The 16,891-nt window shown below is 45.9% G+C and overlaps 1 protein-coding gene across 1 annotated transcript; it reads right to left on the bottom strand.

Moving 5' to 3' along the window:
- Window positions 1-2,840: 2,840 nt before the first annotated feature.
- Window positions 2,841-16,564, bottom strand: LOC147252702 (scavenger receptor cysteine-rich type 1 protein M130-like). Its single transcript, XM_086219429.1, has 7 exons — window positions 16,455-16,564; window positions 12,003-12,236; window positions 10,848-11,138; window positions 5,639-5,938; window positions 4,291-4,596; window positions 3,916-4,221; window positions 2,841-3,822 (listed from the first exon to the last, which is right to left on the bottom strand). Exons 1-7 carry the CDS (start codon window positions 16,549-16,551, stop codon window positions 3,395-3,397), a joined length of 1,962 nt encoding a protein of 653 aa, XP_086075555.1. The 5' UTR covers window positions 16,552-16,564; the 3' UTR covers window positions 2,841-3,394.
- Between the last annotated feature and the right edge of the window lie 327 nt (window positions 16,565-16,891).

Here is a 16,891-nt window from a genome sequence, read left to right as displayed (position 1 = left end):
ATACTGGGAGTGCTCCTGTAGGACAGGAGGGACTAATGAGTTCTTTCAGAGAGGATGGAGCTTCATCATTGAGAGCCTGATGAGTCAGCAGAAGGACTTTGAAGTGGATTCTAGATCCTACAGGAAGGAAAGAAGCTAAAGTGGAGAGATGTGTTCTCTCTTCTTAACTCCTGTCAGAACCCTGGCTGCAGCGTTCTGGACCAGCTGGAGACTCTTTAGGGAGTTGTTTGGACATCCTGACAGGAGACAGTTGCAGTGGTCCAGCCTAGAAGTGATAAATGCATGCACCAGTTTCTCAGCATCACTCTGGGAAAGGATGTTCCTAATCTTAGTGATACTGCAGGTGGAAGAAGGCGGTCCTGGTCACATGCTTTATGTGGGAGCTGAAGGAATGGTCCTGGTCAAAAATGACTCCAAGGTTCCTTGCAGTTGTGCTCAGGGTCAGGGTGATGCCATCTAGAGTAGAGATCTGGTTAGAGAGGTGTTCCTGAGGGGTTTAGGTCCAAACACAATGACCTCAGTTTGATCTGAATTGAGCATTAAGAAGTTAGAGGACATCCAGGATTTCATGTCTTTCAGGCAGTCTTGCAGATTAGTAAACTGGCTTGTGTCGTCTGGCTCCATCGACCAGTAGAGTTGCGTGTCGTCCTCATAACAGAGGAAGTTGATCGAGTGCTTCTGGATTATGTCACCTAATGGGAGCATGTAAAGAGTGAAGAGAATCGGTCCTAAAACTGAACCCTGTGGTCCACCATATGTAACTCTACTGTACTCTGAATGGTCATTATTAACATTAACAAACTGAAACCTGTCAGATAAGTAGGACTTAAACCATTTTAGGGCAGGTCCTTAATCCCAATTTCATGGTCTAGTCTCTGTAGCAGGATGCTGTGGTTGATGGTGTCAAATGCAAGTACTACCAACACATTCCCTCGTACATGTAGAATGCACTTTAACTGGTTTTACGAGGATACATACGCCACCTGCATTCAGACTGGAAGTGGTTTGTCTGGAATAGCAATGATAGGCTAACAGGGATAAAACGACATCGCAGTGCACAACAGAAGAAGTGTGAAGCTCAGTTGTGGTGGTGCTGCAGTCACACGTCCGTGGCGTCTTCCTGGGGGGCTCCAGCCTCTTCATCAACCAAGCCTTCCGCTGCAGCATCACGAGCGTTGAGTTCAATGTTCTTGTTGTGTTCTGGCTCCTGCTGCATGTTGGCCTGGAAGACATGACAGTGCACACCTCCAGTTACTGCTGGAACAACTGCTCACAGCCAAGTACAACCAAGTTCAGTTGTGGTACCTTGAAGTAGTGGTAGAAGAACACAGCACATGACACCAGGATCAGAAGATGGACAGACAGTCTGATAATGAATTCACTTATAGGCACTGAAAAATATTTTGAATTATCACATTTGATCGATGACATCACCACTCACCACCACAGATGTGCTGATGGTTGGCTATTATTGATGCTGCATGTTAAAGGAACACACTAACTTCTAGGAGAAGCCTCTTATGGTCCATCGTCCCCAGAGCCAGACTAGAAGATGGAGACCCTTCTCAAGGAAGCTGAGACCCTGCCTTCATTTATATATCTGGGGTTGTGTAGAACTTTTGTCAGAGTCGTTGTACTTTTAGAATCAGACACATACCCGGGACTACTTTCCTGACTGGACGCAGTGGTTTGACACAGGACCTGAAAACCCCGACCACCGAAACCAAATGTTTGTTGGGAACCAGGAGTGCAGCTGCTACGTCTGATCATGGCAGATTTTTTGGAAGAGAGGATGAGGAGGATAAGTGCTGGACACACCCACTTCCTGACCCTGAGATGGTCGATGCCAACACTTCCGACTCACTGCCATTTATTGTGATAAGCTAACGAGCGTGGGTCTCAGCTGCCTACAGAAGTGTCTCCATCTTCTTGTCTGGCAGTAGGGACGATGAACAATAAGAACATTTCCTAAAAGATTAGTGTGTTGGTTTAACACCGACTACTTTTACATGCACACCAACATTCCACTGTTATTCAGAAAATGACAACAGTCCAGATTTCATCGGGATTTTATAAAAAGCAGATTCTGGCTGGGTTTTCAAAAGTGAGCATTTTTGGATCAAAATGTAGGAGGCCAATATTATTTGGGATTTAGAAGCCTTCTTTGGACACGTACAGTGTATTCAGAATCTAAATCTCAGAGGTTTCTATCATTTTAACACCTTTAAGCACACGGCGTCACCTATTTACTGTCAGACGTGCAATAGTGCTACGTAATCAAGGCTGGTTGTCAAGAGGGGGGCTTGGGGCCCCACCAGGCTCGTTACCACTGTTCAAAGGCAGAATGTAACAAAATGCGTTTTGTTTTTTGTGTATTTTGTATTTCTTAAGTAGATTTTAAAATTGTTTATTTATATTTTACTTCAGTAAGTTTTTACTGAAATATTATACTCTGCTACATTACAAATCCCCTCAGTTATGAGGTAAAAAAAAAAAAGCAAGGTGAGCCCAATGAAAACCAAAAGAGGAAAAAAAATCATGCCCGGTAACCAACAGGGTGATGAAGTGAAAGATGGAGACGGCTCAAGCCGAGACAAGCAGTGATGGTGGTCCTGAGACGCTAGGAATGCTAGCTGTACTACCTAAGTCTGCTGAACCCAAACAGGATTGAAACTCTTGGCCATATTTAAAGGAGTATTTTTCCTTCAAATACAAGAAGGCCAACAGCATAGATGTGCCTGGGTGATGGAACTATCAGCTTTCAAGAACTCCACAACTCATCCAAGGAAGAATGTTGTGCTAAGAGTTTGTGCTGTTGAATCGGTAGCTCGGCTGATCTCAAAGGAAGTTGAAATAGCGTTATTTGGCCAATTAGCAAATTAGCCTGTTTCATGACATCATCTTGGCGAGCACAAGCAGCCCTGCCCAGTGCTCCTCCAGTACCCAGGTGCAGAGTGCAGTGCTGGGGAGACCTAGAGAACATTCACCACTGTTGAGTGGAGCCAAATGAGGACAGGTGTTTCAATGCACTGTAAATGTATTCTAGAAACATGTACCGTCCATGACATGGAGGACTGTGGGGCACGTGTCAGTTTAAACATATCTAGGGGACACAAGCTTTGAGAAAATGTCAGGTTTGGGCCTTTTACTTAGCTTTCCCTTCAAAATTCCCTTCATGAATGAACTTGGGGTGGAATCACAGCTGTAGAGTCTCACAGTGTCAAACGCTTGAACTGCACAGACACAAACGAATGACAGCGAGCTGTAGCTCCGCCCTTCGTCTTTCAGACGAGTCGAGCTAGTTGGATTCAGCGCAGCTGCATGGAAACATGATTATTAGTAGAATCCTCATTTTCCTTATTCATGTAACAGCTTCATCAGAATGTTGTCATTGTCAGGATAAAACAAGAACCAGAGAACATAGGAAGTGCATGTGAATGTAGTCTGGCTCACATTCTTCTGTCTGACTCCAGCTCTTCCTGTTGTCACCTGCTATGATGAGGTGGAGCTCCTGGCTCTCAGAAGAGAAGTTGTGGGGGAAAACACTGGACAGGTGATAAACACATTTGTATTCCCCTCGGTGGGTGTGGTCTGCTGCTGAGAACAGAAAGTGGGCGGAGTGATTGAAGGCTGGCAGAGTGTAGTTCTGTGCTGTGCTGGAGGTGGAGAAGATGAGCTGGAACACGCCTCCTGGGTACTGTGGTTCAACAGAGCAACTGATGGTAAAGTTGGAGCCCCGGAGCAGCAGAGTCGCCTGCTGCCTCACCTCAGAGACGCCATCAATGGAGGCAGAGAAGGAGATGTTTGGCTGGGCCAGCAAATCTGTGTGCGGGGGGGAGCAGATGAAAGGCTGAATCAGCTGATGTGCTGGTGTCACTGAGGAAGCAGCAGTTTGTTTGGAATGTCCAGTGTTACCTGAGCACGTCACCATCAGCCTGGTGTCACTATTAGCAGTAGAAGTCTGCAGTACACACTCCCTCAGTACAGATGCTGACTGGACACAAGAAGACCTGATCCACCACACAGGCCTGGGTAGCAAGTCTTGTCTTTTCTTTTTTAAAACAGCAGAGCCACAATTCATCCGTCTACACACTGCTGAGGCAGACTTGTGGGGCCATCCAAGACCCTTGGAACCCGCTGGTCTCCACTGACCCTGGTGTTTGATCTCCAGGGTTCCAGCACAGCGACTGGGATCTCCCACTACCCTGACTTCATCTGGCTCTGAGCAGACATGGGAATCATTAGTGGTGGAAGTAAACTTGGGAGATGAAGCAGATCTATAACCTTTACCTGAGCAGACCAGTCCAACGCTCTTCCCTGGTAAGCAGGTCTTCCTCACTGAGCCAGACCTTCCACAGCTGAGCAGAGCAGACTCATGTCCACCACACTGGAACGTCCCTGCCATGACTGGGGGCTGCATGTCTGTATACGGGGCACCATGGAGGAGGGATGGAGCCCCACACCCCAACTCTCTACACACCACCTCTGCATTCTGCAGCCCAAAATCCTCCTCACAGACAGAGGACCACAAGTGGTGAGTGTTCACCTCCAGTCTGCCTGAACACAGACTGGACCCACCCACCAGCCTGACAGACTCTGTGGAGACATAACAAAATATGGATTGTTGCAATATTCACCCATTTTCTCCGCCACTCATCCTGCTTGAACTCATTTGAATCACCACATGATGTGATTACAATATCATGTGATCCTCAAGAATTTGCTGAGAGTTCATGTTCCACCTGGACAGCTTCATAATGTGAACACATTCTATTGATAACTCAAATGATTCACAATTTTTGGTGGCTGAGCTCCTCAAATTCTTCATCCCAGTCTGACAAAGTCTGCAAGCAGCATGTATTTCATCTGGCGCGTTACTTGCTTATTTGTCTTTGAAACCAAAGAGCAGCAACATGTCAGCTGTCAAAGCTGCTCTGATCTCATCCACCATAACAGCCCATCTTCTTACTGACGGCTGCATGGAGGTGACAGAAGTGAACATGATCAATTAACGGATCAATAATAAGGGCTGGGATATTTATGTATCTGGCTAGAAACAAAGAGAGGTCACATGCCTCAGGGACAGAAACTGCTGGAACAGCCAGATGTGAGATGCAGATTCTGAATAAGCTGGATCCACGTCCAAGGAATGCTGCTGCAACTCAGGACAGCAGGAATCACAAATTCCTCACAGAGAAAACTCCAGGGCTTCATGAACAAACTCGGTCTTTTTTTTTTCAGTGTAGGCAAGTAAGATCCAGGATCAGTTAACAAACAAAGACACTTTTAGTATTTTCCAAATAAAAGCAATGATATTGCTGATGATTCTGACTGAAAGTCAAGTGCTTCTGTCAGCAGGTAGCATCACTCTGAGCTAGAGAACTCCTGGTCTCCCTGCTCATTCTTCATGAGTCTCCTTTGTCCATCATTCCATCATAGAACTGCTAAAGGAGGTCTGAGTCATGGAGGAATTTTGAGCACATCTAGAACCTCTGGTTCACATCATCATCATGACAATTGGCAAATTCAGAATATTGTCATTGTCAGAAGAACGGAGGCATATTTGTCAGCATGTAAACAGCCAAAGTCAACTTGTCCTGGACCACAGTAACGTTACTGTTGGTGTCCATAAAGTTACCTGAGCAGGTGATTTCCAGAATGAAGGAATGAGATATTGACCTTGATTCCACAAACTCCTTCAGTGTAGATGCAGACTGAACATACTCAGAGTCGATGAACCACACGGGTAGTCCTGAAGACTCCTGTCTCTGCCGTGTTGAGACAGCAGAACCACAGTCCAGCCTTCTACATATCACAGCTGTTTCCTTCAGGGTCCAGGACCAGTCTGTCTGCGTTTCTCTCCACTCTCCCAGGTGTTTGACCTCCAGTCTACCTGCACAGTGGTTTGCTCCTCCCACCAACCTGACATCATCAGCATCTGAGCAGAGACAAGTGGATCATTAATACATGAATATGCAACAGGTCAGAGGCAGACCAAAACCAAAGCTCCACCTGAGCAGGTGAGTCCAACTGGTTTGCCAGGTGAGCAGGGGCCTCATGTATCAATATTGCATGGATCTCATACTAAAAAACTGCGGTCGCAAGAATCACGAAATCAATCAATTGTTGGCCAATCAATGCCGCCGACGTGCAGCACCCCCGCCGGCTCCCGCACCAGCCCGTCCGCCAGCTCAGAGTCATCTGTCAGGACCAGGAATTCGGGTCAGCCCGTCCCCCAGCCCCAGCACCAGCACCAGGCCAACAAGCGGCAGATGGTCCTTGAGCCCACCCAGACCCAGCAGTGCATCCTGTGGCCCTCACAGATCCAGTGGAAGGGTCCTCACACAGGCAGTCCTGTGTGCGGATTCTCCAATAACTGCACTCATGTTGCCATAAAAGCGCCGTCCTTTGAGGAACACGCTTCCGTTCATTGTTAGGGTTTCCACTCCATCAATGTGCAGATCATCCATGCGCAGAGACTGGAGGGATGGACGCCGATCCCGGCCAGGCAGCCGTCCTCGCACGCCAGAATTTCATTTCCACAGTGTGAATGGTTAAGAAGCTACTACACGATTCATGAAGCCAATTTATTTTGTCCACTAAACGTTCCAGAACATTTATCAGGCGGTTCAGGCTCATTGATCCCCGTTATTTCCCTAATAATGTCCTCCTGCGACTGAAGGACCGCCTGTGTGAGGACCCTCCCTCTGGATCTGTGTGGGCTGGAGGATGCACCGCTGGGTCCGGGTGGGCTGGAGGACAGTCCGTTCTTGCGAAATCAGTTTTTTCGTTTGAGATCCACGGAAGCATTGATACATGAGGCCCCAGGAGGGAAGATTCATGGCCCTCACACTGCAACGCCTGAGCCCAGAATGGAGACTCTGCTGTTCCAAAAAGCCCCCAGGACTGAAGATGACCCACATCTGAGACTGCTTTCAACCAACCTGACACACTCCGCTGACCTGTGTTTTACATTCTTCATCTTGCTGCTGTGCAGTGCAGGGAGCTACACTATTATGTTCAGGGATCAGCAGCAGAAGTGCTGTGTCTGCACAATGTGAGGTCAACTGACAGCAGGAGCAAAACAGAACATTCCAGTAAAGTTGGAGCGCTTCAACCTCAACCTGCCTCAACATTTTTGGGACTGGAAAGGATGGAGTTGGAGAGGGGTGAGCTGACAGAGAAGAAGCAAATGTGTCGGAGATGTCGCTGAACACATAAAATCTGATGCTGTGTTTGCAGGCAGCACCACCAGGGGCCTCATGTATCAACGCGGTTTACGCAAGAAAAACTTGCGTACACCAGGACTGACACTCACGTTCAGATGTATCAACGTGAAAAGTTTGTCGATTCTTGCGCTGTTTCACGCCAACTCCGGAGGTGCCGTAGAACCTGGCGGAAAGCCGATTCTTGTGTTAACTGCACTTTGGTCCATTGGCGACACCCTGTGGCAGTGTTTGGTAACTGACATTATTTGATAACCGCACATACATCGGGCACAAAAAAGCCATCAACACAAACCCAAACACCTGTTGGCATTACGGAAGCGGCTATAAAAGAGCCTTCACGATTGTGCTGAATGTGCAACTTTCAACAATGGCAGCACTTGCGCTGTTGGAGGGCATGGCAAACGGTGCAATAAGACAGGAGCGACATTTCAGGGAGCAGGAGGAACTGCTACACAATTCTGATGAGTGGCTGATGAGCAGGTTCAGGCTCCCAAGGGCCATCCTCCTATAGATCTGTGAGGAGCTGCGACCGGCACTCCAGCGCAGAACTGGCAGGAGCCGAGCTGTGCTAGGGTCACCACTGGTGCTGAGCACGCTCGGCTTCATGGCCACTGGTTCCTTCCAGCAGGAGATGGCGGACCGTTCCGGGGTGAGCCAGTCGACCCTCAGCCGGGCCGTGCCCTTGCTGGTGGACCTGATCATCCGCCTCTACTGCAGTTACATTAAATTCCCTTACGGTGCGGTTGAACAGGTCAATATTAAAGTGCAATTTGCAGCAATAGCCGGATTCTCTATGTAATCGGAGCCATTGGCTGCACTCATGTTGCCATAAAAGCCATAACACGCTTACGTAAATCATATGGGTTTCCACTCCATCGATGTGCAGATCATCTGCGATGCGCAGAGGAATCTGCTCAACATTGTTGCGAGGTGGCCTGGTTCAACGCACGACTCACACATTCTGTCTAGTCACACTTTTGGGGAGAGGCTGCAGGCAGGTGCGGTGACAGACGGCTGGCTGCTGGGTGAGTGAATGATATAGTATATAGTATTATAAATTGGGTGCCTACTTTATCACTGTTACAAGTGTATTTAATTATGTCAATTCACAAAAGAGGACCACTGTCATTGTTAACATGTGTTCTCCCTCTTTGTGTTTACCCTTTGACCCTGGGAATTCATGCATACAGGTGCAGTGTATTGTGCGAGCGGGTGGCTGTCAAGAGGATGGCCAAAAAGTTATTGTTGACAGAAATGGGAATAAAATCGTGAAAGCTATAAATGTAGTGTTTATTGCTTATAATATCATGATGGACTTATTGTGGAAGGACTCTGAAAAGTCACTGAATTTCCAGGCTGAGTATCCAGATTGTGAAAGGGTCCAGACACTTAAACAATCATCAGTTATAAAACCAGAGGTCACAGGGAGAGCAAAGAACTTTGCCACAGTGATATGATGTCATCCTGGCTTTTAAGACCTAGGTCGAACCCAACATAATTAATGCATTTGTGGATCCGTCCCAACATTTAATGGGTTCTACGTTGGACAAGCCCGCTCCTCCACCAGTTTCACTGAAAAACAGGCTCATAGTTTTGACATCATCTTGCTAACAGTCGAACAGCACTGATCACATGACCTCTGTAGTGAAAGTGAGAAGTTGGGACTATGCTAAATTTGATCAAACTGCCAAACTAGGAGAACTGGTCTGGATAATGCTGCTATCTTAAGGTTTGATTCCGTCTTTAGACAAACAACACAAGTGAGAAAACAGCCACAGTAAAACCACATACTGAGGCCATGACAAATGTGTTGTGGTTCAATTGTCATGAACTGCATTAAAAACCTGCAGTCAAATGCCCAAATAAAGGAAGTGCTTCTGGATTGTTTGTTACACTGAATTTCCTCTGGGTGGCGCTACTTCAAACTCTCATGCTGGACCAATGCTGCTTCCCAGACAACTCAGACTTTTCCAACATCTGACTGAAAAATTGTCCTTCAACCCATCTCAGAGTCAAAATTTCTTCTTTTAAATGGTGAGAAAAAAAATTATCCCCTACTTCATGGAGAATCCTGAGTTCGTCGCCTCAGTAGGGGTAGGCAACAACTTAACCCACACTGTTTACAGTGGGGAGGCTGCTGACGTCAACTGGGGAGATAATTGGATCATGGAAGGAATTCTTTGAGGAACTCCTCAATCCCACCAACACTTACTCCATGGAGGAGACAGTTTGGGGAGTGCTTGGGGGGGAGGGGGGGGGTCAAACAATCTCCAGGGCAGAAGTCACTGAGGAAGTGAAACAACTCTGTGGTGGCAGAGCTCCGGGGGTGGATGAGATCCGCCCTGGGTATCTCAAGGCTCTGGATGTTGTGGGGCTGTCTTGGTTGACACATCTCTGCAACATTGTGTGGACATCAGGGACGGTGCCTTTTGGAGTGGCAGACCAGGTTGGTGGTCCCCATCTTTAAGAAAGGGGACCAGAGGGTGTGTTCCAACTATCGGGGGATCACACTCCTCAGCCTCCCTGGAAAGGTCTATGCCAGGATACTGGAGAGGAGGGTCAGGGCGATAGTTGAACCTCAGCTTGAGGAGGAGCAGTGTGGTTTTAGTCCTGGCCGTGGAGCCGCGGATCAGCTCTTCACCCTCTCTAGGGTGTCGAAGGGGGCATGGAAGTTTGCCCAACCAGTCCATATGTGTTTTGTGGATTTGGAGAAGGCTTACGACTGTGGCGGCATCCACAGTGATGCGGGTGCTAAACCAGTCTGATGTGGTAAAGAGGGAGCTTAGCCAAAAGGCGAGGCTCTTAATTTACCAGTCCATTTACGTTCCAACCCTCACCTGTGATCATGAATGTTCATGAGCTCTGGGTAATGACTGAATATAAGCGGCTGAAATGAGTTTCTGCCGCAGGGTGGCTGGGCTCTCCCTTAGCTCGGTCATTGGGGAGGGACTCAGAGTAGAGCCGCTGCTCCTCCATATGGAGGAGTCAGTTGAGGTGGTTCAGGCATCTGGTGAGGATGCCTCCTGGACGCCTCCCTCAGGAGGTGTTCCAGGCATGTCTGACTGGGAGGAGGCCTCGGGGCACACCCAGGACACACTGGAGGGATTATATCTCTAGGCTGGCCTGGGAACGCCTCAGGATTCCCCCGGAAGAGCTGGTGGAAGTGTCTGAGGAGAGGACAGTCTGGGCTTCCTTGGTGAGGCTGCTGCCCCCGCGACCAACCGGATAAGAGGAGGGCGAGGAGGAGGAAGAAGTACATTCGATGAACTATCATCATAACTGTGCTGGGCAGAGTAAAGCCAGGATGCCGTGACTGTAACTTTGCTAAATAACATGAAAGAAAACCACTTTTTACTTAGGAAACTTGCTTAGGTATTCATAGTCTTTGTAAATCTTTACTGCTATTAATTATTTTACGATCCAAATTTTCATTTAAACTTGCTATTTCAGAGTGTATATGTCACGACTAGCTACCTTGGAGTTTGCTCTTGTTTGTCATAGCGAGGGGGACTTTGTTCAAGGCAGCAGGAAATAGTTGCCCAGGGAGTGAGCATGTACTCACAAGACTTTAATCAACCACACTCAGATCAGTTAAACTCTACTGGAAGCTGTTACTACCTGAGCAGCTGAGTCCAGCAGCGTTGCCAGAGGAGCAGACGTCTGGAGTCAAGCGTCCGCAGTCCAGGAGAAGAGACTCATTACCTTTACACTGGAACTCTTTTCTCCACATCGGAGTTCCGCTCAGGCCTGAGAGGAGCTCTGAAGGAGCCCCACAGTCCAGTTCTCTACAGACCACCTCAGCATCCTGCATGTCCAAGTCTCCGTCACACACCGATGACCATGACTGATTAGACTTCACTTGCAGTCTTCCTGAACAGCGAGCGGACCCGTCCACCAGCCTGACTGAGTCTGGAAAGAAAGAGATTCTGCAGTGTAAAGGATCACTGGTGCATCAGGGTAGAATGAATGAAGCTACAAACACATCCAATCCTACTGCAGCTGAGTAGTCAAAAGTCATCACATGTTCATTTCCTGTACTGAGAGCAGCTGGTTGGACAGCATGGATTGATTGGACTTGTCAGGCTGTCCAGACACTCTTGTTTCAGAATGTTCATAATAATGAGATGTGATTCTAATCTGGTCCATTCATCTCAACACAGACACATCAAACTATTAAACTAGGCAAAGAAATGGCAAGCAAGATTTCTTTCTTTCATTTTTTGCTGAAACAAACCTTAGTCTACTGTCAAGCTGCCTGTATTAAAATAAAAGAAGCTGCATGTTACAATTATAATGAAATAACGTTGTAATTTATATAAGCTCCATAGCTGGAACTACTTTCCTGCCGAAGCGGAGCGATTTGATGCAGCGCCCCCACAGCTCCATTGTAACTTGTGTCAACAAAACCGAAAAATTTGACCAGAAGAGCAACTGCTGCTACTGATCTTGGCCGACTTTGTAAGAGAGGATGAGGATGACTGCTGGACACACCAACATCCTGAACCTGTTCATGTCTGGGCCCTTGCAATAAGATCATTTCCTGTCTTGTCAGTTCTAATGTTTTACGTGTTACTTGCACGTGATAATGTGACGGGACTCACGTTTCTGTCCATTGGGAAGGAAAAACCAATTGTTTCACATTTGTACCATCCAGCAAAGATCCCACCTCAGTGCTGTGAATCTGGCCCCAGCATGGCGGACTGGGCAACTTCAGGGGCTTTTGGGTGAATTTGGAGCGTGATAAAGAAGCTGAATTAGTCTTGTCAAAGTTACCTGAGCAGGTGATCTCTAGGTTGAGCTCAGGATTATTCCCTGGATTTAAGGGAGCTGTTTGTCGTCGCATTGAGACAACTGAGCCGCATTCAAGCTTCCTGCACAACTCCTCCACCATCATCAGGTTCCAGCTGTAGACGTCATCCAGTGGTTTCCACCTTCCGTCCTCACTCAACTCCACTCTGCCAGCACATCGGCCAGCTCCTCCCACCAGCCTGACATCAGTCGACGATGCTGAAGAGGGACACAAAAGTCATCAGTGCTTCCACAGCAAAAGCTGATTGGAGGATTCAGTCAGGTTCCAGGTTCATCCTAGCACAGAAACAGAACTAGTCAAAGGTACCAGTGACCTCCTACTGGTACCAGATGAGGGACTGGTCTCTGTGCTGGTCTGATTAGATCTCAGTGCAGCTTTGGTACCATTGACCACCATATCCTTCTACAGAGACTGGAACCTGTCACTGGTATTAAAGGAACCACACTAAACTGGTTCAGGTCACATTTACTAGGTCATCTCAGTCGGTACCAGTTAATGATGGTTCCTCTGAGACCACTACAGTCAGTTCTGGTGTTCCACAAGGGTCTGTGCTTGGACCAGTGCTCTTCACCCTGTACCTGCTTCCTCTAGGTCACATGATCAGGAAACACTCCATTAATGTTCACTGCTATGCTGACGACACTCAGCTGAACTCATCAATGATCCACATGGAACAAACCAGCTGACTGAACTGGAGGCCTGTCTGAAGGACAGGAAACATGGAGGACCATCATTTCCTTAATTAAATTCTGATAAACTGAAGTTCTTGTGCTGGGCCCAAACACCTGAGGATCACCTGATCTACTGCATTTACTTGTATCTATAGTACTTATTACTTAACTTCATTCTTGCACCTTTACCGTGTTTATACTGTACATAATTATATTATTACTGCTAATGCACTTCTGGTTAGATGCTAACTGCATTTCGTTGCCTGTACTATGACATGTGCAATGACAATAAAGTTGAATCGAATCGAATCTAATCTAATCTAATCTAATCTAATCTGATGAGACAGGTACCCTGGACGTCCCCACTGATCCTGGATCTGCTCCACCTTCCTGCTGGTAAAGGAAGGTTCTGGTGGCTGCTGTTGCAGGATGTGCTTGCTGATGGAGAATTGTTGGGTGGAGGTTCATTGAAGGAGGGAGGTGCTGGACCTGCTCTACTTGGACAGAGTCAGGACAGAACTTTGGTTGGGGTTTGGTGACACACATAAACCTGACTTGACTTTGCTTTTATTTAAAATGCTAAAGACATTTACTTCTCATTTTCTCTACAAAAGAAAGGCATTTTGGTTTCTCTGAATGTCTATCAATGTTCACTGGCATGTCTCAGAGGGTTTTCAAAGTTGTCGTTTATTATTTGTTTTCTTGTTTCATGTCTTCCTGTTGCACACACAAACACACACACACACACACACACACACACACACACACACACACACATCTATCCATCAACATCTCTGTGCATTTTCATGCCAACCAATACCATCAGTGATATTGATATTGTGACATTGGAAATCAGGCAAAACAACTGAACATGACAAATCGCTTCTCCACAATACAAGCAAACATTTTTCTGTTTCAAGAAACTTATTTAACTGATTCAACAACAACAAACTTACAATTACCTCAGTTCCCCCACATGTTCTCAGTCAAATGTAACTCTAGATAAGGAGCAATAGCCATTTTCATGAGCAGTCAAATTCAATGTATAGTTTATCTATTTATATTTCATCTCTATCCACCTGGTTTAATACATGCAGTTGGAGGTGAAGCCACCCAAACAAAAGAGAATTCTCATATTTTTCACACGCTCATCTCTCTTCCTCCAGAATTGATTAATTTAAATCAGTAACTCCCTCCAGTCAGATTCCTCAGAAACACAGATTCATTCCAACACAGTAAGCGATCACGCCTCAGCCACATTAAGCTCAACAGGTGTCCCCATAAAAATCAACCACCAGATGGAGGTTTAACACATCTTTGCTGAAGGACACAATGGTTCACACTGATTTAAAGAGAGAGGGACACCTTTCCTAAAAAAAAAAAGACTCTCTAGATACCTCCGTAAACCACCATCTTCTATAAAGCCTGGTCCACTACGATCAATAATTCCACCTCTACGACACCTGGATTCCAGTCCACAAAGCCACATTGAACACACCCAATACATCAACACTTACACACACACACACACACACACACACACACGTGCGCACACAGGTTTGTGTAGCTATCCTTATTAGGACATTCCATTGACTTACATTCACCTTCACTCTACCTTTGACCAGGTGTTCCTGAATTAAGTTCTGCTGCATCAGGACCGGTCTTTGGTCCCCATGAGGACTAGGGGTCCTGATAAGGTAGTGGTTACACCAGAAAAGCTCTCCACAAGATAACAAAAACCAAGTATACACACACACACACACACACACACACACACACACACACACACACAGCAGCAGCTCTCCTCCCCCTTTATTCTCTTTTTAATTGTCTTTATTTTTGTATTAATTTATTTCATTCATTCATTCATCGTCTTCCCCTTATTCCTTCTCTATTAAGGGTTGCGGGGGGCTGGAGCCTACCCCAGCATCTATGGGTGAGAGGCGGGGTTCACCCTCGACAGGTCACCAGTCCATGGCAGGGCCAACACATAGAGACAGACAACCATTGGCTCTCCCAGCCACGCCTACGGTCAATTTAGAGTCTGGATTAACCTGGTCCCTCTTGATGTCTTTGGACTGTGGAGGAAGCTGGAGTACCAGAGAGAACCCAGCAGGAACAGGGAGAACATGGAGACTCACCCAGAAAGACCCCGTGCTGCAGCCGGGACTCGAACCTGGAAACTTCTTGCTGTGAGGCCACAGTGAGGACCACTGCTCCACAGTGCAGCCATTAATTTATTTGTTGTATGCAAATATAAATACATACAAATACAATAAAAATATAAATAATAATAGTCTTCTATATTGATATTATTCCTGTTACTATATTATAAGAAATTCCACTGGTGGTGGTAACTCTCACAGGATACCATATGTCCCCATTTGATGTCAATAAGATTCACTTATCTCGATACTGGTATTATTATGATTGTATTATGATTATTGTCATGATTAGGATGGTGATTATTATTGTCACTGTAGTTCTTGCTACTCTCATTGGAATCAGAGTTTTTTGGTTGTTGCCATCATCAGTACTCTTCCTGTTATTCGTCTAACATTAACATTATTTTAGCAATGATGTTATCACTTTAGATATCTCATCTACGGTTCATGATTTTATTATTATTATCATAATTATTAACATTATTGTTCCTATCACTGGCATCAATGTTTACCTGTTTTCATCATCACTGCTAGCTATCATTTTGCTGACATTAACCTCATTGTTGTTGATATATATGTACATGTGTATGTATACACACACACTCATATACTCGTATATACATATACATATGTATATATTCTGTACACACCACCAATTTACATAAGACTCACTCAACAGCAGTTTTTATTCATTGATTGAAATTACATTTTTTTTCTTCCTCTCTCTTTTCTGAATTTTTTTTCTTGTATCAATCAATAAATTAATCTCATTTATCTTCATTCACTTTTACTTCAGCTTTCCTGCCCCTCCCTTTCCAGGTTGCCCAGTCCTCTTAAACGCAAACACAAAAAATTCCTGTAAAGACTGTCTGGTTGTTCAACTACTCCCAGTCTACTACGACTACTTTCACCTAACCCTACTACTACTACTACTACTGCTACTACCCTCCCACTGGGTCTGGAGGTTGTTCTGGGAGGTGATGGAATAGCAAGTGGTGGCTCCCATCAGCAGCTTCCTCCTCAGGGCCAAACAGCGACTGAGTAAGTAGAAACCCCTGAATAACTAGAATATAAAGAGCAGAGCAGAAGTGGGAGCTGGAGAAGAGGAGTCAGACTTTTTAACTTTCTCTTTTCAATTTATTTCATTTCACTGTTCAGTTGTTTGCACTGTCTTTTCTCAGTGTTGTTATTGTAACAGTAAAATCACTAAAGTTTTTTCTGAAACTTAGGTGAGACTAACTAGACCATGGTGGATCAACATTCACTAGGTTTAGAAGCAGCTCAGTCACGTCACTTGATTGGACAACTGTGGTTATACCAAGATACTAGAACTGGAGAATGATACATTTATTTTACTTATTTATGGTTAAGGTTATGGAACATGCAGGACTTCAGACCAGGTAGGGGTGACTGAAGAAAACTCTGATCGAGTCAATCCAGAAATCAAGCGGCCCACACATGCGCGAACACGCACACACACACACACACACACACACACACACACACACACACACACACACACACACACACGTATCTTAACCATGCAGATAAACCCCCTGAACAACCCCCATCTGCCTACCTGAGCTCCAGAGTACCAGCAGCACCAGCAGGACCCTGCGATCCATGTCCAGTGTGCAGCTCCTCTGAACGACTGCCAGTAGTTTCTTCACTCTCATTTCCAAAACAGGACTCTTCAGCACAGGTTTTCATGTTTGTGTCAGCAGCTCCTGATGTGGTGAAGTGATAAAGATGACGTAGCTGAGGGTCGTCATGTCGACCAGCACATAGGTGCGGCACTCGCGATTTTCTGATCAGATGAGTGGTTTCCTCTCCTTCACTTCCTTGCTGCAGATACATCAGATTGTAACAACAACATTTCCTTTTTGCTGTTATAAAACTAGATGTACTTCATAAAACAAGCCTGGTCAACAGAACTAATTTAGTGTCAACTGTATTTTACAAAACAGAAATGCTTTTTAAACCTTATTTCTAATTGTCAGGGAATTTCTTGATAAG

The sequence above is a fragment of the Aulostomus chinensis genome, chromosome 12 (genome assembly GCF_037954235.1).
Source record: "Aulostomus chinensis isolate RoL2024-O1b breed Wild chromosome 12, RoL_Achi_v1.0, whole genome shotgun sequence".
Taxonomy (NCBI): domain Eukaryota; kingdom Metazoa; phylum Chordata; class Actinopteri; order Syngnathiformes; family Aulostomidae; genus Aulostomus; species Aulostomus chinensis.
The sequence above is the reverse complement of the archived record's forward strand: the minus strand, read 5'-3'. Positions and strand labels throughout refer to the sequence as shown.

Coding starts and splice junctions, on each gene's coding strand:
- LOC147252702 (XM_086219429.1), bottom strand. CDS start 16,551: ATGAGAGTGAAGAAACTACTGGCAGTCGTTCAGAGGAGCTGCACACTG. Junction 12,237..16,454: donor GCTGGTACTCTGGAGCTCAG/GTAGGCAGATGG, acceptor GTCCCTCTTCAG/CATCGTCGACTGATGTCAGG. Junction 11,139..12,002: donor CCTAGAGATCACCTGCTCAG/GTAACTTTGACA, acceptor CTTTCTTTCCAG/ACTCAGTCAGGCTGGTGGAC.